Source organism: Nylanderia fulva, unplaced genomic scaffold (genome assembly GCF_048542155.1).
Source record: "Nylanderia fulva isolate GAGA-0341 unplaced genomic scaffold, ASM4854215v1 Scaffold6, whole genome shotgun sequence".
Lineage (NCBI taxonomy): Eukaryota > Metazoa > Arthropoda > Insecta > Hymenoptera > Formicidae > Nylanderia > Nylanderia fulva.
This window is the reverse complement of record NW_028190698.1, coordinates 4,300,975-4,321,527: the sequence shown is the minus strand read 5'-3', so window position 1 is coordinate 4,321,527 and position 20,553 is coordinate 4,300,975. Positions and strand designations below refer to the sequence as shown.

At 37.6% G+C, this 20,553-nt stretch overlaps 1 protein-coding gene across 3 annotated transcripts in view; it reads left to right on the top strand.

The window, feature by feature from the left end:
* LOC114941639 (zinc finger protein rotund) overlaps nt 1-14,275 on the top strand; it is a 153,369-nt gene extending 139,094 nt beyond the window's left edge. For all 3 annotated transcript variants that reach the window (XM_029316699.2, XM_029316691.2, XM_029316684.2), the window contains exon 6: nt 9,057-14,275. In XM_029316699.2, the coding sequence (XP_029172532.1) occupies nt 9,057-10,202 (1,146 nt within the window). In that variant the 3' untranslated portion in view covers nt 10,203-14,275. The remainder of the gene's footprint in view (nt 1-9,056) is intronic.
* Nucleotides 14,276-20,553: the final 6,278 nt, after the last annotated feature.

The window sequence follows — 20,553 nt, the reverse complement described above, 5'->3', positions numbered from 1 at the left end:
GAATTCCAATGTAACGTGTAATTAGTTGCAAAACACTAATCATCGGCCGGCGATGGACGGAATCAGGCCGCAAAGGTCGATCGTTCTGATTACGAAACCATTTTGTCGAATTGTAAACTCGCAACTCTAATGTAAGCTCCGATTATGAGACTCGCGTATAAATGACCGGTTTAGTATGACTAGTTTAGAGTTTGCGCTCGCGGTGATCTCAACAACGGGTTTAATGAATAGCGGCTTCGCGGCCAATCAACGACCGGCTTAAACCCCCTTTCCTCCCCCTAGTTCACAATTACCGCATATTGTTTCAAACGCGATCGTGCGTTTTAATCTTTCGCGTTAGAGCCGGGGATATACCCGGTTTATCCTTCTTTTTCGGCGCTAAATCCTAAAAACTGCATAGTACGATCGATTAGTCAACGCGAAAAATATCGGTTTGGTATAAAAATGACTAACAATAAGTATATGCGAAAATCTTGTAAGAGAAACCATTGATGTCTATTATCAGTGATGGGGTAAGATACATTTAAAATGTATCTCGATACAGATATACGCAAATTAAAATGTATATAGAGACAGATAGGTACTCGGATACTTTGAAATTATATTTTATCACAATAATGGTAACATGCACAAAATGTACTGAATAATTCTTTTATCTTTATTCATATTTTTGTTTATATTACGACTGTATTCGTTAGTCGTAACACGTGAAAAATGCCTCAAAGATATCGCGCTGATGACGATATGTTGATAACTTGCAGTCTTGATCTTTTAAAACTTTAAAGAATTGGGCTATTCAAAAAAATATGTGAAAATGTATCAGATACCATGTTTTGTATCTAGATAGATACTTCAATTCGAATATATCTCAGATATACAGGCTCAGATACACAAAATGTATCGAAATACTGTATCTAGATACTACCCAACACTGTCTACTACACCTGACAAATTCGTGGAACAATTTTTGTTATGCAAAAGAAAAATTAGCATACACACAAATAATGAACGAGTCTGAGCGGTGTGAAACACACATTCCGCGTTTCTTAAGCTTAATCTAGTTAAAAAACCGTTGCACGGGTTAAGTGATTTTTGCGCAACGCCGTTCGCAGGAATTGCGCAACGCGAACAGGAAGGAACAGTGACGTAAAGAGCGCAGCGACGTAAACGGAAGTCGCCGGACGGCGTGAAGAAGAATCCGCGAACGGTTGTTCTCGTTTTTCGTTAGGGTGGTCCAACCGGGGTCTAGCCAATTAGACAGGGGATTGTATAATTGGGTAGATAAAGAATCGGGGATATTCTCCCAGGCACCTGCCAGCTGCCGCGCTTAGACGAGGACGAGGCGAGGAAGAAGGAGGCTAGGTTGAACCGGTCGTCGTCGCCGTTTTTCGATCAGTCGTTTCACGTCGCCTCCTTCCAATTTCGTAAAGGTCTTTCCGTCATTAATCGCCGCAGCCGAATATTCGCGGATTCGTTCTACCGTCGGAATTCTTATTCAACGACGCTTCCTTGATTGACGATTTGTTCTTCGACTTGATCGAAGTAACGGATAGTCGATTAATTCTTCGCAGCTGATTCGTATTTGTCACTTTTGCAGCCACTTCTTATCACCGACTAGCAAATTGTGGGACATTTTTTCTTGTTTGTGTATCTCTAATCGTATCACAAAAATTTCAAATAAATCTTCAATAATGTTATTAAACGTGTCTATTTATAAAATTAATAGATATCTTTTTTTCTGTTTATTTTCTCTCGTTGCCATGCGATTCTTCTAATTGTATTTGGAGCTTCTCTTCAAGATACGATTATCAAACGATGATAACCTTAGAAAGCAACTCTTGACAAATCATGAACGGAATGATAGTTTACGATACAAGCAACTAAATAATAATAAATTAGCAGTTGGGTGCCACGTGTCGCGCGATATTATGCATGTAGAAGTATATGTATATATCTTGGGATTGTCGCTCGAGACTCGTTTGACTTTCGTGTATAATCACCGTATATCATTATAGATGAAACGTATGTCTTAAGAATGTCGGCTGCTGGGCAGAATGATAGTGGAACGATGGCTTGAAAACCTGTCAACCGAGACGTGATGCGTTTGCGTAATGCCGCTCTGGTAAATTGTACTTCTAGATCAAATTGGCCAGGAATCCGCTTAGTCAGTTTCCTTTTATTAAAATAAATACTTCCTTGGAACATACAATATATATATTATACACGCGCCTTTCTGCGCGCGCGAGAGAGCGAGAGAGATAAGTCCGCCGCTAGGTAACAAACCGCGAAGGTTGGATAATTCACCTCGATAGAAATGGCTGCTGCGGTGTTTCTATAAGCGAACTTTATTAACGGCATTAGAGGATTTAAATTGCGAACGCGATATTGTCCGCCTGGTAAATAATCGTAAAATATAGTCGACGTCAGAACGCCGGATGATTGTTCTACACGACACGTGTACGCCGGAGATTTGCAATCGATTTTAAATTTTTTACACGGCCATAATTCGCCGCGACTCCTCCAATTTATTATAATTTTATGCGCGAGTTCAAGGATACTTAGCGTCTATGCCGAGAAAAGAGAGAGAGAATGAGTCATATAGCTCCACGAATACTTTTCAAACACATGTGTCTCCGAGATTCTAAAGGGTTCACTTTCACTTTTTCCATATCCCTTCTCTCGTACGTAACGATAATCTTGGGATCACGGGGGATTCTGATAATTCACACCATCAGAAATCAATAGAGAGAGAGAGAACGCACTTGTCGGCCAATAAATCGTTGAAACGCGATTGATCACTCTACTATTATTATCACCAAGTACTTTCACTTTCTTTCTTAAATCATTAGCTTCTTAATTCCGCACCGCCGTTAGTTCCAAATAACTTCGTACCGATATTACGTATAGAAATATATATATATATATATATTTTTTTTTTTTTAATTCATCGAGAGAACAAAGCGGAGATAAAATAAAAGTAATATTGTGATTATATATACAATACACGTATAAAATGATGATATTATTTTATATCCGCACGTTGTTTTTCGACGAATTAAAAGAATAATTTTACCGCATCACAGAATATCGTGATACGCTTTAAAAAAGCCTCTCGCGAAAATACATATTTGCACCTCTCGCCTCGGCCAGTGGAAAATGTACCAAAACATTTCGAAATTATCTCGCGGGGCGCAATTATCCGAGTAACTGGCTGCGCGACAGGCGGCGCTTAGTTTGTCGTGTCGGCGGGTTGATTTTCACCCGGGCGGCGCGTCAACCCGGCTACGAAAATTCCTATCAACAGGTTGTCACCGACTGCTCTGCTCCGCTCTGCTCTGCGGCAGCTCCGGGCGAGCTCCGGAGAACCGGAGCAAGAGCTGTTACACGCGTTACACGCACACCGTGCGTGTTGTTCATTAACTCTTAGATTTTCAACTCGTGTTTACGCAGATAGCGCTTTCGAAGAGAAATTCTCGACGTTTACTCGAACCGTTTCGAGCAAAACTCCTATAGGATCATAATGTATTCGCGAATAGAATATTATGTCGCATCGCGCCCCGAAGTAGAATAATATTATATATAATATTATTATTATTATTCCGTATAATTAATACGATGATTGAAATAAGTGATTTTATAGTTCTATTAACATTAAATATATGTATGTTAATTTTCTAATTGTAAGATATATGGATTTATATTAATATTTTGCGTTAAAATTTTAATGACACAAATTTATAATAAATCTTTTAGTGTTTATTAGTCTTTCGAGTGTCTGTAATAATATTATTTTCATTACGAGCGTAAGATGGAAATTTAACGACAATATAAATAATTCTAATACATAAAGAAGAAAAGTACAACAAGTATATTTGTGTGTGTGTGTATATCGAAAGATAAATCGAGTAAATTGATGTTGAAGAGACAGACAAGCTTAAGTCAGTTATTAGAAATCTTTTCGATTTTTTAACAAGTCCATTTGTTTCGACGTATATGAAGTATTGAAAACTCGAGTGATTTTTACATCCTCACCTTAATACCATTTTATGCGATTAATCACAAGTTTGACGTTCATCATTCTGTTTGCAAAAAGATCGCCACGAATTTTTATCGTCTTAATGAATTGGCTTTACGAACTAAACGCAAGAGAGCGAAACGTCGATAATCGTAACGAACTCAATTGCACACATTTAGAAGCCTTTTCATTCGATAAAATTAATTATCTCGGCAGCTTTATTTTGACTTTAGCTTATCGAGTATTTTATAAATTCCGGCAAGCTGAGTAACACTATTACACGAAGACCTATAAGAACACACGTGTTTTTATCTCGTATTATCGATCATCGCGATGACGTAAATCAATTTTAACGCGCATGGGCGAATATATAAATCTATAAATCATTATATTTCATATTCGAAAGATTTTAAAAGATTGAATGGATATTAAAAAGTCTTACTTTATTTCGAAATCATATATGTATTATGTATACGTACGTTCGGTATACATTAGATTTCGTAGCAATTTTAATATTATTAATACACGTTTTAGTTAATTTATTAATTATACTTGCATAATAGAAAAAAACGTTAAGAATTCGCGTGAGTTCGATAAAATCACGAGATCTCTCGAGAGACGTTGTAAAAAAAAACTTGAAACTTGAACATTATAAAGACTTTTTCTGAAATTTTGCATCTCGTTACTTCTTATACGTCAGCTATCACCTCGAATACGTCAGGTGCGTCCTCGAAACAAATTTATTATTAAAAATGATAAAAAGGAAGGAAGTAGAAAGATTATATCGCAGAGTTCAATATCTGCAACAAGTATAAGCGAAAAATTACCAATTACTTAATGAAAATGTACTTTTATCGCACGCCGACACTCGACCTTGACTGTCTTGACTGCCTTCCTTCTCGCATCTGACGATCATTAAGGTCGAAATATTTAAATTGAATTTACGAGATCTGGCCCCGAGGCTATTTCGTAGACTACTTCGCGGAGGTTGAAGAACCGAGACGAGGAACCGAGCGGCAAATGTACGCAGACTAGTGCGAAGGACCGTCATCCATCATAGATCACAACGTGGACGCTTATATGACGAAATTCTCTGTACACGATGACCGTTTCTTTATTTGCGAATCTCAAACTTTCAGAGAGATCCGAAGCAAATAAATAAATAAATATATATATAATATATTTTTTGGATCGTTATTATACGAAAGAAAATGAAGGAATGAATTGTTGCTTCGTCAAACGGATGAAACAAATCCACGTTCACACGGCTGAGACTCGCGGTCATTAACAGACGTTCAATGTTAATTCGAGAATTTAACATGGTGCAGCCTCCGCACTTCTAAATTCCGCTGATGATCTTAGGGTATATATATACGATTTATATACACCGGGCCGCGTCACGGCAAATGTACTTCGTCTCGGCTTCTTAAGTATTGCCTAAGTAAATCGACGTCGATTAATCAGAAATGACAGGAGGACTAGCCGGCTGCCCAGCGGGCATAGTTTCTCGCCGGTTTCGTAATTAGAGGCGCTAATTTCGCATACCTGCGCACAGGTCTGGTCGACGTAATTTCTGGATTTATCACCATTATTTTTCTCGAAGGCGCGTCTCCCGTCTCCGTGAGAAAGAGAGAAAGAGAGAGAGAGAGAGACAGACGGAAAGTGTGCGCGTGAGATTCTGCCTGTCGGATTTAATTCACCAGGGCTACTTATTCGTGCCGTCGCTCGCATTACAGACGGTTAAACACAATAATTTGGTCGGATTTCTTTCCTTCAAGCTCACCATCCGAATAAGTCGCATTCGCGTCTCCGCGATCGACTATAAGTGTCTTCTGTCAATTATAACTGCCAATTTTTATTTAGCGCAGACCGTAATTTGCATCGAGAAATTCCTTAATTGAATCAAGTCCATTGAACGACGAGAGAGAGAGAAAGAGCTCCTCCAAGTGCCCGCAAAAAAAGTCTATACGCGAATATTTAATCTGCCAATCAGCGAGTTTTCCTCGATTTCTTTTTTAAATATATCGCAATTAAATCAACGAACAGAGAAGAGAGATAAAACTTAATTTGAAGATCACGAAAATTATAAGCCCGCCACTTTTGGTCTCCGTCATTACTTTTATTAGGATTTATGGCTTCGTCACGTTCGCTATGAATAAATTTCACAATTTGCAAAGTGAATAATTTTCTCAGAGACTAAAATTTATCAATTGGAAGTATCGATTGGCTGATCGATTGATAAGAATAGGTGTAATTTGTATTCGACAACGATGAGTTATTTCTGCGTCAAGAAACCTTGGATAACTAATCGCTCATTCTATCATATATATGACGAAAATCGCGCATACACGAAACCAAAATTTATCTATAAGAATTTATCTAGTTATTTATATAAATCCGTTGACCTTATTTTCTTCAATTTGCGCGATTGAACAATATTGAAGAAAAATATTATTGCTTCGATATTCCGAAAAGATCGATGTTCTACCTAAGTTTATAAATTTTAATAACATTTAAATAGATTGTAGAATCATTGTAATACACTTTGGTAGAAAGAAAAGTTAATAAGTAACCTAACGAAATCATAGTAGGCAATGCATAGTTACAATTTAATAATTTACATATACAGTATAAGTTTGTAATATAAATTGCATCCCTTTTCTCTCTAATTTTCTCTAATTGTTCTCGCGTCCCTCGGATTCCCCATTTTGCTTGGTGTGTTAAGTTAAAAGAACGAAGGAAAAAATTACGCGCAGCAGACTATCGCGTTACGTGGACTACGCGCGAACTTGACACCGACAAGGACGTGTTTCGAAAGGAGGAAATAAAAAATAGCAGCAGCTCCAACCCGTTAAAGGACGCGCCAAGTCAGCCGTTGAAGCCTCGAGCGAGACCGTCGATCGATTACCAAATAAATCACGATCCACGACAACCGTAAAGTGATCGTTAACCAAACTTTCCGTTAGCACGCTTAGATTATCACTCTTCCTGCTTCTGTTAAATAGCACACGAAGATACAAAGTATACAAAATGTATAACACGAAAAAAATAGTTCTAATTAAGAAATTTTAATTAAAGAAAAATCTATTAATATTGAAATGTTTGCGCACAATATGAGATGTTTGATACATCTCATACAATATATATAAATGTGTGAAATTCTTATTATTTATTTATGCTAATTATAACTTATAACTCATCCGATAGCAGTTATATAATTTCGAGTTTTCTCATTTATAGGTATACTGATTATTATATATTATATATTATATATTATATTGTATATATTATATATTATATATATTATATATATATATATATATATATATATATATTTTAGAGGTATATATATTATAGAGAGAGATTATAAAATGTTATATATTTTCATCTCGACAAGAGGTTCGAAAATTTTCCAACTGGAAATAACGAGTCCTTCGTCAAACGCGGTGACGAGAGTCAGTCATTCCTCGAGCCCTTGTCGCGCAAAGGGCCCGAGAATCGCCCTAGATCCTCGGGCGTGGCGATTCTCGCCACGACGATCTGAAAAGGGAACCCATCGTTTTACGTAATAACACTCGGAACGAAGCGACGACGAAGGAACGACGTAAAGGGAACAGGCTTCCACGTTCGCTCTCTCCTCGCGTGTTCAGGATCGTTTCTTCGACTCCGACACGTCATTCTGGTGCGATACCTTCCTTCGTTCGCGGCGACGTCGAAAGACAATTCAACTGCCCTTTCCACGAAGCCAAATACCCGCGCACGATCGTTACCTTCGGCAGCAGCACGAATCTCGTGTTTCGGCGTTATTGTATTCGGTAATGATGCGCGCCTTATTACGAATGAATGAGACCTTTTAGCGGCATTAGTGACCCACCGACCGGACGAAAATTTACCCAAAAAACAGGAATTAGAGATTGAAAATAACGGAGGGTTGTTATATCCCTCGAAAAATGTGCAAGGTCGCGTTACCAAACTATATCGTGACTTATGTCTGTGACCGTTTAATGGCATATTTATAATAGTATATCGGATAATTAAGATATTCCGAAAATGAGATATCATATTTTGATATTACCGCAATTGAGAACTCGTAGCAGAAATTCAATTACGCAACACATCGCGATTTCATGTAAAAATAGGGCAATTAAAACGTATGGAACAATTTCGTCGTAATTATTATCTGTTGAAATATTCATTTGATTCACATTACTCACCGAGATAATACGAGCCACGAGCGTTTCCATTCCAAAATAGATATGAGGAAGGATAGGCGTTAATAATCGTCGATCGTGACGACTGCTTATCCTGTTTCTTCGCTCCTGTCCTGAAAAGAAAAATATAAAAAAAATTAAAAAGAGAAAAAAAGGATCGGATGAGATTGGAGAAACTAGAAACTAGCATGTGAGAGAGGAACCGGCGAATGAGATGGGGGGGAAGGGAGAGGAAAGGGGGGATAAAGGAAGAGATGAAACGAAACGAAAGAGGCAAGTCGAAGGAAGGAGAGAGCGAGAATACTAGAGTACGTGGAAGGGGAGTCTCTATGCGGTACCCGCGCGAAGCCAGTCGGTCGGATATGCCCCGAGGCCGTGATAGACAAGGTCAGCCTCTCCCAGCCTCATGTATATCCTCCTGCTACTGGCAGCCGTGTGTGCTCTCTGCTGCTCTCTTTTACGTTTATTTATTTATTTATAAATATAACCGCGCGCGCTCTTTTCTGCGGCGCGGCTAACGTGGAAGCGGACGATGGGTGATGCTTGGCAACCGAATCTCGTTTTTCCCTCGTCTCATTCCGCGGGACATATCGTCGTAAAGATGTGTACCATATATGCGAAGCGAACGTCTACCGAGTCCGAAGTACAATACATTCTCGTGTGTCACGTGCGCGCACAGGAAGTTATTAATTTGCATTTTAAATCGGGGAAACATAAAGTTTCCAGCAATGGCGGCCGCCGCTAGTCTGTTTTTTTTTTTAAGGATCGACGAATCCACTCGCTATTTCTATTTCTCTCTGACACCAAAGTATTGTTCTGTTGTGTTGCAGATATTCGGTAGCAAGGCGGACCTGCAGCTCCATACGCAGATCCACATGCGCGAGGCGAAGCCGTACAAGTGCACGCAGTGCTCGAAGGCGTTCGCCAACTCCTCGTACCTGTCCCAGCATACGAGGATCCACCTGGGTATTAAGCCGTACCGTTGCGAGATCTGCCAACGGAAGTTCACCCAGCTGAGTCACCTACAGCAGCACATTCGCACGCACACCGGCGACAAGCCGTACAAGTGTCGGCATCCGGGCTGCACGAAAGCGTTCAGCCAATTGAGCAATCTACAGAGCCACTCGCGATGCCACCAAACCGACAAGCCGTACAAGTGTAACTCCTGCTACAAGTGCTTCTCCGACGAGCCGAGCCTGCTCGAGCACATACCGAAGCACAAGGAGTCGAAGCACCTGAAAACGCACATCTGCCAGTACTGCGGCAAGAGTTACACCCAGGAGACCTATTTAGCGAAGCACATGCAGAAGCACGCGGAAAGAACGGACAAGAGACCGCCGATCATCGGTACGGGCCTCAGGCCGTCGATACACGCGATGACCCATCATCAGGACCATTATTGGCCCAAGGTAAGCCCGGATTCGGTGATCGGCGACCTGCACGAGAGGCTGCCGCATCATCACGCGGAGTACCATCAGAATCAGAATCCGGAGATGCTGCTACCAGGACACGGACATCGCACCGCCGAGTCCATCGAGAATGACTCGAGGCAACAGACGCCCCAACCGGGGGCGAATCATCATCCCAATAGTAGTTCGGCCTTCACGCCGATCTCCTCGATCTCGATCAACTCGATCTCCTCGATGCAGCACTCGTTGAACCCGCTGAATCATCTCCACTATCCCAGTCATCACCCGGCCTCCCGGCCGTATCTCTACGAGGCGTTTAACACGACGCAGAAGTCGTCGCCGACGTCCTCGGCATCCGGGGTCACGCCCGGCACCACCAGCAACCAAAACGCCACGTCTTTCCCGAATCAGCTCATCAGTCTCCACCAGATCAGGAACTACGCTCATCAGCCGAACCTCGGCAATCTGGGCAATCTGGGGAATCTGGGGAACTTGAGCAATCTCAGCAATCTCAGTGCCACGATGGAGAGCCACGCGCTGTTGGGCGGTCTCAAAGAGAAGCAGTAACTCTGACTGGGTCTTGGAGATTAACTTCAGGAAGCACTCGCGAGCTCTCTTCATCACACGGTTCTTTAATTCCTTTTTTTCTTCTCTATATACTTTCCGTGACAAGGCACGTCTTGCGACTTGAGCCCTTCAAGCTTCATCAGCCCGGCTCGATCGTCTTCTTCTCTCCGTGATCTCTTTATAACCCGTCTAAGTTATTTTTCACGCTGGTGTATACGCAAAATCACTCCGAAAACTAAACTTTCCCTCGAGATGTTTCACTTCGGTGTTTAACTGCATTATGCATTCCTATTGCGTAGGTATGTATGCATGTAAGAACAGTAGCGCGTCTCATCGTAATCTTTTAATAGATTAATATGTACGATGATAATCGGTAAGCCGGAAAAACGGACAAGAGATGGTCGGAAATCATTTTCGACAACCTATACAAGACTATTACTCTCTTTCCTTTCTACCTTTCTCTTCCTCTTTTTTTACCTTTTTTGCTTATTTTTAAAGGTCTTATCTAGAAGATATTTCGATTTCGCGTGTACGACTCGATTGAGGAATGCGCTTGCGCGTTATGTGTTATTATTTTACGTATGTGTATCAAATATATATACGTATCTTTTATTCAAATATATCAACACGCATAAGCACGATGATCTAATTTGGAAACCAGTCATTGCATGCAGAGCAAAGACATTAATTCGGATTGAAACTATTCTCTTAGTTCCGATTGCCAATTAATACCGCGTTCTCGAATTAGTATCATCGTTCTCGAATCGATTCGTGAAATCGATCACGATTCTAATAAATTCTACAGTTTTTCGTAAAAAAAAAAAAAATCATTATGTATAATTTTCTTTTTGTGTAACTGCATCTTACTATCCTGATTGTTAATAAAAAAATGGAAAGACGTTTGAAATATTTACAGTGACAGATTTACAATATTTAACCAAAGCTCCAAATCACACACAATACGTTAACACGATAGAAACCTCGACGGTTACATTCCTTAATGTAATAAGACTGACGTGATGTAGTTAAAAAAAAAAAAAAAAACTATATCTTTACATACTGGTCTAATTATTAATAAAATCGATATTATGATCGCTATCGATCGCGTCTCAAGAACCGTGTTTTTTTTTTTCGTTATCTCCTGCAACTGAAAATTTTCAATTTCTACGTCCGTTGAGAATACAATCAGATATTTACTCGACTCTTTCAGAATAATCCACGCTTCTCGGCGTGCTAACGTCCTCGCCAATGATCATGCGTGCCAATTACGAGCTAGAAAGTTCCATCAATACGCATTCGTCGCGATATATAATCCGTACGATCTTGACGACGTTTGAATGATAAAGTGGAGCACGGATCGTGGATCAACTTGTATTCGAACGGTAGACGATACACTTTCATAATGCTAGAAAGTATACGATATGCCGCCGGTGAGATGAATAAACTGATTTCTTTCTCAGTTTTATATATATATGTCGTGAAAAATATCTTAGTTGTGAACGGAGAATCACATTTTCCGTTGATCGAAATGATCAATGATTTATATTTTTATAAAGTTATATATACATACATATATATATATAATAGCAAATGTGTGTGTTTTTCAATAAATTCGCTCTCTAAATTCAATAATTTTTTTTTTGAATCTAATCGGCGAACTGTTCACTCTTTCGACACATCCCTATATATATGTATTTCTTATCGTTACATCTTATGAAATTTATTTGGACGATCGAGATTTCAACTGGAATTATTTTTTACATTGTTTCCACAAACTCGAAGAATATTTTAAGTTTAATTATATTTCAAATTCTATAAGATATTAATTACGCAGTTTTCTTTTACTCTTTTGTGTTTTATTTACGTATTTTCCTTCGTTATATATATATAAATATATTTAGATACATATTTATATATATATCAAAGTATTATAATTTCATGAAAAATATAGTTTGTGCAGTTTACATAGTTAAAATTTAATTTCTCGTCGTAATGTTGTGACTATGCGAGTTTTAATTGTTTTAAGAAATATGTTGTCGCGATTTATATATCAAGCAGATCACCTTGAAAGACGAATAATTATGAAAGGGAACGTACGAAATTAGTGGACTGATAATAAATAAGAAAATTAGACGTAAGACAAAACAAGATACTTGCAAATGCGCTACGTAAATGTACGCGGAAGAAGACAGATAGGTTAAACGTACGAAGGACGAGCGAAAAAATTCATTCTAGGACATTCGCAAAATTATGCAGGAACGCCAGTGGTAACAAAGACATAAGGAGGAGAAGAACTGTAGCACGAAACGCGTAGAGAAACTGGCATATAAAGAGATACACAAAAAGGGAACGTATAGAAATATACACGCGGACACACACACGCACACACACACACACACACACACACATTTACACATTACAAAAAAAAGTATAAAAGCATCACGCACATTCTGTAAGAGAGCCGCACGGAGACCTCCTCTTGTAAATAGGTGCTATATAAATAAATAAATAAATAAATAAGTATATGCATATATTAATAAATGAAAATGAATATATGCATATACGCGTATATACAAGGATATATAAATAAAGAAATAATTATTATTATCGTCACACCGAGACTTCATCATCTTTATTAGCATCATTATTATCATTATTATTATTATTAATATTATATTATTATTATTATTTTTATTTACTTTATTATTATATTACTATTATTATCACTATTACTATTATTATTATTATTATTATTATTATTGATTAATATTTTGATCGATATTTAGTAGGTGTGTAAAATAAAGAGAAAGCACACAGACTCTCTAGTAATGTGAAAATATTCTAAGTACCTTATTTAAGATCTAAGTAATCTTATTATGTAATCTGTTATATATATATATATATATATATATATATATATATATACGTGTGTGCGCGTTGCGTGCGCGCGTGATGAAGAGAAAGAAGAGATGGAGAGTGAAAGAGAGAGGGAGGAAGATAAAACATGTATGTATATGCGAAAACTATTGTAGATAATTTGTTGTTACGGTGCCGGACGTGTTCTCCTTCGGGGTTCCTATGTAATTCCAATCGAGTTCCATCGAGTTAGCATTGTGTTTCACAAAAGAAAATATAAAGCTTGATCGTTAAGTTTTGCATTTTTAGTCGTGCATTTTACGAAAATTCCGCTTTTATTTCCGCTACTACTCTGTCGAACTCTTACGCGGATTATATCGCGGATGCCAATTTATTTTCGATTATTCCATCAAGGTAAATTCGCTCGCGATTTTACTTCGACGAAGAAAAAAAAAGAACGAACCCCGTGGTAGTTCACGTCCGGGCCTTACCCTATGCTCAAGTTGTTTAAAACTATTACGTTGTTATTAAGATGATGATAGGACAATGAATGAGAGAAGGGGCGAGGGGTAATAATGAGTAATATGAAAAAGAAAAAGAGTTCAGAGTTCATTTTCTTGCTGGATATATGCCGGAAGGCAGACCAGATTCCTTTGTACAGACGGCATGTGACGGCTCGCTTATTTCTGGATATCCTCCAAAGTAAACGTCAAAGAATGAACGGATAAAAAAAAAAATATAGGTAACCGTGTATTCGCGTGGGTGCGCACGATACATTAAATATAATGCATTGAAAATGTTGGATATTATGCATACATCTTGATTTAGATTGACAATGGGGCGAGGAAAAATGTTTCGAATAATAAGTGCGTAATTTCGATCGATACAATAAATACAGGGAAAAGGATAAGATAGATAGGTAGATATCCGTCATTTCGTTCATACAATGAGAAATGTTAGGGAAACGCGAAAATAGGATGAATTCGCAGGTGAGCAAGGGTGTGCAAGATAGGAAACTCCGAAACCCCGCGCTGTAAATGTGATTTCTTCTGCCTATCCTTAGTTTCACATTGATTATATATTATTATTATTAATATTTTATTATTATTATTATTATTTCGTTTAATAAACTGTCACGTGTTAAAATAAAGGCAAAGGAAAATTTCTCGACATGTAATGTGTTGAGTTATTTTGTTTCTCTATTTTCTGTCAAAATATGATATGTGAATTTGCTTTGGCCTTTCCCTTCTCTCTCATATCATACGATCGTCCCTTCGTCCTTTCGTCCATTGTTCTTAAAAAGCATTTCAACTTTACACTGGCGATTATTAATTTTTGAAAAAATAAAAGAAGGACATTTTTATTTTTTTTTTTTATTTTTTATTTTTTTTATTTTTTTGCATTTCGGATTTGTAGACTAAAGTCGAAAATTCACCGAGAAAAAACATCGAACGAATATGCTGAATAAAATAATATACAGTTCATTTACCGTGTTTAAATGTTTCCGTAGAGAGATACTTAATGTTGAAACACACGTTAAGATAATTAAGGCAAGGATCTCACATCTCAATTTAATCTACATTAATCCGTAAGTACACATACGATCTCTTTTCGTAACATAAATACTGGATTACTATCATTTATTTTTTTCTTATGTTATACCTTTGAGAAAGATAATGTATTTAAATTAAATAATAACGCAAGAATTTTCTGTTGGAAATTATTGTTGAAATAACATTGTTATCGGTACATATGGATTATTGTTTTATATATTCTCGCGTACTTATAAATATTAGTATCAATTATATAAAGGAATAAAATGGTACAAATCTTTATATACCGATTTTATTCTCAACCATATTCTTAATCTTAGTTTTTTTTAGTGCGCTTTTTTCACATTTTTAATTGATGGGTGTAAATTTGCTTTTTATTAAGTCACTAAAATATACTATGTATATCCGTTTTGTCAAAATATACCAAATGAAAGACTCAAAAAGATATATATATATATATGTATCAAGATATGTATATATAATATACATATATATGCATACATATATATATATATATATATAATAAAAACATTTTTGTTTAATTTTTTTACCGCAAAAAGTAGTAATAATTTACGCGAGCTGAAAGAAGAATATAACTTCGAATAAATTAAGTAATATATATATGTATACTTAATTTTTAGCGGAAAAAATACTTAACATACGCGCATCTCGAATTTATATTCTTCTTTCAGCTCTTATATACAAGTTATTCACTGTTTTTTGTCGTAAAAAGATTAAAGAAAAATGTTTTTTTTTTCTCCCATCGCATCCGCGAACTCTCCCTTCCATCGTGCGCCACTTTGTTCCCGTTGTTCGCCACCCGGATTATTTCATCCTTCGCTGACTTTGTGTCGCAATCTCCTTTGTCCTCTCGTTTCTTACGTTCGATTACGAATAAATTTTTCGCGAGACACTCGAGCGCACTCGGTTACTACATAGCGCTCCGCGTGAAATGCCGTCCATTTCTATTCTTTCGTTGTATATGTATATGTATATACAAAAGTAAGGGAGATCCTGTGTCGCGACATTAAACGCGGTTAAAGAGAATGTTTTTTCATCTATATACTTGTACGACAAAATATACCCTCTCGCGTCGGAGAATATTAGGGATTTCGGACGAGATGTGATAGCAGAATTAGAAGAGGCGCTGTTTACAAAAACCGATTGACAAAGTTGTTCTCTTTGTGCGCGATTAGTTCCTCTGAATGACAACGATTCTTTGGGAGACGCGAAAATGGAAGGTAGTAGGATACACCCTTTTTAGCAATACTTATATAGCGAGCACGGAGGGAGAGCACGAAGTCTTTCGATATGAAAAAAAGGATGTCGATGAACGATCGCTTAACGCAAATAAATTTCGCATTTGAAGCAATAATTTACGGTCTGCGTCGATTATCGTATATAAGTGTAAAAAAAAAAAACAAGCAGAGAAATCTCTCGACACGAATTCTCTCTTCAGGATTCAAAGACTTGCGAATGATGCGCGCGCGCAAATTTGCATTTTAATATTTGATTTAATAAGATCGAGATAAGATAGAGAGAGAAAGAGAGGATGACTGTATACCCCCCAAACGATTTTCTAACGTAAAATCGTACGAATCGTACTGTATGTATGTATATTCTTTTAATTGAATGTGTCTATACGATTTTTCATAGCAATGAGATCCATCAGACTTATTCTATCTTGAAGAAAAAAAGGCTTCGCGCAACCTCACTCTTTATACATATATCGTTCTCTCTTTCGGTAAAAAAAAATAGTTATTATTACTATATACTTCAAGTATACAAGTTGTAAATGAATGTTTCTACAACCAGCATACCTTGCGTAACCATTAGTCGTCGAAAGGAAAAGCGAGGAATTATATACGTGTGTATGTATGTGTATGCGTGCGCGCGTATTATAGATGCGTGTGTGTATTACATCTGTGCGTTACAACTTACAACGCGTTCGTAGAGAAAGAAAAAAAAAGAATGTCTGTAACGAAGAGACTCTGATAAGAAGAACATATGTTGCGTGCGTATGCGAGAGCGCATATATACATATATATATATATATATATATATATATATATATATATGTTTGTGCGTGAGAGAGAAAGATAGAGAAAGAAAGAGTGCGAGAGACCGTATATAAGTGACACACACACACACACACACACACAACACACATAAGGAAAAACAATATATTAATTATTGCGTGGTACGAACAGAACTGTGATATTTTATTGTATAACTCTGCGAAAGAGAGAGATGAGAGAGAAATATGAAGAGAGATCTCTAAAAGGAGAATATACTATTACGTGAGAGAGAGAGAGAGATTGGGGGAGAGATTGAAAGAGAGAAAGAGAGAAAGAGAGCGAAGAGGGATATTATTGTATTTTACAAAAAAGTGCATCCTTAAACGCAATTAAATGCAATTGTGCGGGAACTGTACATACACCTGGTGTCTCTCCTTTTAAAGGTATAATAGGATACCCTTGATTTTTCGAGTTTCGATTGCGTAAGTAATGCGTATATATTATATATAAACGTACGAAAGAGACATTTTATTGTTCGATAAAAAAAAAAAAGAAGGGGATGAAGCTCTGTCCAGTCGTTCTCGCGACTCTATGTGAGGATATGCTCGGTGTTCTCGGGCCGCGCGATCGGCCCATCGTCTGATCGTTTCCTGTTTGTAAAGATATATGTATAAAAAAAAAAAATATATATATATATTATATATATATACATACATGTATAAACTAAATGTGTCGTGAAAACGTATGCACGGAGCACTGCGACGACGTGTCGAATGATCGCAAACGGAGAAAGAGAAAGAGTAATAATTAGTGTATAATAATTGTGTCTATAAAAAAAAAAATATTCGAAATATGCCGAGCGATAAACCGATCATCCCCCACCGATCATCCTCCTCCCCCGGTGCATTTTGTCCCACAATTACATCCCCCGACATTCGCTTCGATCGTATTCCATCTCTTCCCATCTCTTTCGCTTATTCTTCTCGTTTAATTGCAATTTGCAGCAAATTATCCGGCAAGCGACGTGAGAAGTGTTTCCCGAAAATGTGAAAGAGCGACGAATAGGGTGATTCGAAAAAAAAAAAAAAAAAAAGAAAAATCGCGAATCTACCCGAGTTTCTTAATTTGCAACAATTACATATTTTGAAATAGAAAATGGTTCTCTTTATCAAAATTGTCAATTAATATCGTTAATGCTCTTCGCATAAATTCGGCTGGTAATCTCATTATTTAAATAACACTGCCGTCCGGATCGTCGCGTCATATATTTATCTATTCGATCCAAGGATAAATAAATGTGTAAACGCAAAATACAATATATACGAGACGAAAAGCGAAATGGGACGAGAGCGCGTTCTCTATAAATGCGCGTCGAAAATACATACGAGGTTTTTTTTTTCATCCCGCTGAACGCGCAGTTGTAATGCAATACTGATCAGCAATGCCTTCAATAAATTCCGAATATTTTTTTTCAATTCCCAGATAGCAAAGAGCAAAAGAATGTAACTATCGATTTTCATTGTACCTTTCGCCTTTACGAAACTAACTGCGTTCTCTTTAGTTACACTTTTTCTGTACTTAAAAATAAAGCGCAGCATCGGACGCTTTGGAAAGAGGGATGAAGAGGGGTGGAAAAAAAATAGAAAAAATAGAAACACGAAGAGTACAGAAAGGGTAAACTGAAAAGAATAGACCTACAAACTCGCAGTGACATTTTCGAGAATCGTCGCCGGGCGGAGGAGGGAGGAAAAAACTTTACCACGCTCCGACATAATTGAAAGGGCACATTACACATGTAAGGGGGATGATTTTCTCCGTATGCTACCGCGTCGCAGCCTGCTACACGTCTATCGTACTAGAATATAGCGGACTAAAGTACACTCTGCACACGAGAGCGCGCTAATCCACCGTTCAACTCTTTGTACGGCAATTTCTAGAAAAAAAAATAAAATAAAATAAAATAACCACGACTGAAAAAAAATTATTCGAACACCGAACAGCTGTAATACGAGAGCAAAATGTTAATTCGGAAATAAATTTAAAAAAAAAGCGCATAATCACACGTCGTCCGACAAAGAGTTAAGCGATCGTGTCGCTGCGCGAACCGGAAGGAGGCAAATCGAGATTTCGACTGACCGAGATCTCTCAAGGGACGAGAGAAACGGGACGAGTCCCGCGCGCGTTTTTCCGAATCTCACACGTAGTTTTTACGTCTATAGAGTCCTTTTTAACGCGAGCACGATACGTATGTACAAACGATGGCGTGATATGGAGCTCGTTTGCTCTGTGTTTGTAGCGTGGAACTCGTATGTCGCTCGTATTCGAATCGATCTCGCATTAATTTGATTCTTTCTCTCTCTCGTGTGATTATTCTGTATATCTCGAAACTAGATCAAGAACAATATTATTTCGAAATTGATGTGCGGAGTAAAAAAGATATTTTAATTTTCTGTCTTAATAAAACAGCAGAAAAACGCAGAAAGAATGTTCAAATTTAAAAATATTTGAAACTAAGACTTGTACTTCAAAGTAAAAGAGTTAACGAGAGAGAAAAAAAAACACGAATAATATATAATGAATTAAAGTGATATATTGTAATATCGAGATATATCTTTGATCTCTCGCGGAATTTGGCATTGTGAGAAATATCTCTCCAATATTCTATGTCCGAATACAAATAAACCCTTCCTGTCTATTTCCAAGTCGCAAAACAGCATCGATTATTCTGATTTTGGAGTAATTAATTAATCCCACAAACGATCGATGGCGAATATTTAGAGCTATTGCGACTTTGCTTTACCTCTCCGAATAGAATCGAGAGAGAATAACTTCGGAGGATAATACATTATGGACATACGATTTTCGCGCTATGTCATCAACAAGAATTTGAAAATCGGAGGAACTCTCGCAAAGTTTGCGCGAGAAGAAGGAGCTGTCCGTTTTGTTCTTCTGCGCAAAAGAGAGAGAGAGAGAGAGATGGATTTTCTCACATCGCAAATTTAGTATCAAAAGCGTTCATCATCCGATTCTAAGTTTTATATCGAGGCGATATTATAAAATCGATTGTAAATAAAGGCTCCGACTCGACGCGATCAAAGTAATAATTTAGCGTTAAGTATGCGATAGATATAAAATATACGAATCAAGGAGCACGACCAACGATACGATTTTCCGAGGAAATGTCGAAGAGATGATTAGAAAGAAAAATGTTGACAAACTCCGTTTCTGTATAAATTATCGTTATCGAACTCTGGACTTTTGTATTTCGCATTGCGTACGAGATTCGCTCGTTCCTTTAACACATTATATAAAGATGAGACAGCCCCCTCGTCCCTCGCAGAGTTTGTCCAGAACGTTTAATAAGCTGTATTTAATCATCGTCGCGGATCTCTCTCGCGTCGACGGTCGACCGACGTCCGATTTTCAAAGATTTTACGACCATTTCTCGAGTCTACGTCCCGCACACAGCTCTGTAAAGCAACACACCCGCCCCGAAACATCGAAACACACATACACACAAACACACTAATTGTTCGTCCTTTTTAACAAATATAACAGAACTTACGTCTTAACCCGAGAGCGTGCCAGGCGGAACGTCATTGCAATGCATTTTTTTTTTTTTTTCGAGAGGGAAGGAGAGTCATGGGCGTCTTCAGAAGGGCAAATTAAAAAATTAAGCATTTGCTCTTCTTGTGAATAAACACTGGAATTTGTTTGCAATTTTATTAAAAAAAAATAAAATAATTAAAAATAAATTAAAAAATTAAAAATATTAAAATAATAAAATAATTAAAAAATTAAGAAAAAATAAGCAAAAAATTTTAATCATGCCCTCCTCCCTGGAAAAAATTCTGCGGGCGCCCATGAGGAGAGCGGCAATAATAATTTTCCTCCTCCTTGTCTCTCGCACGCGAAGGACAAGAA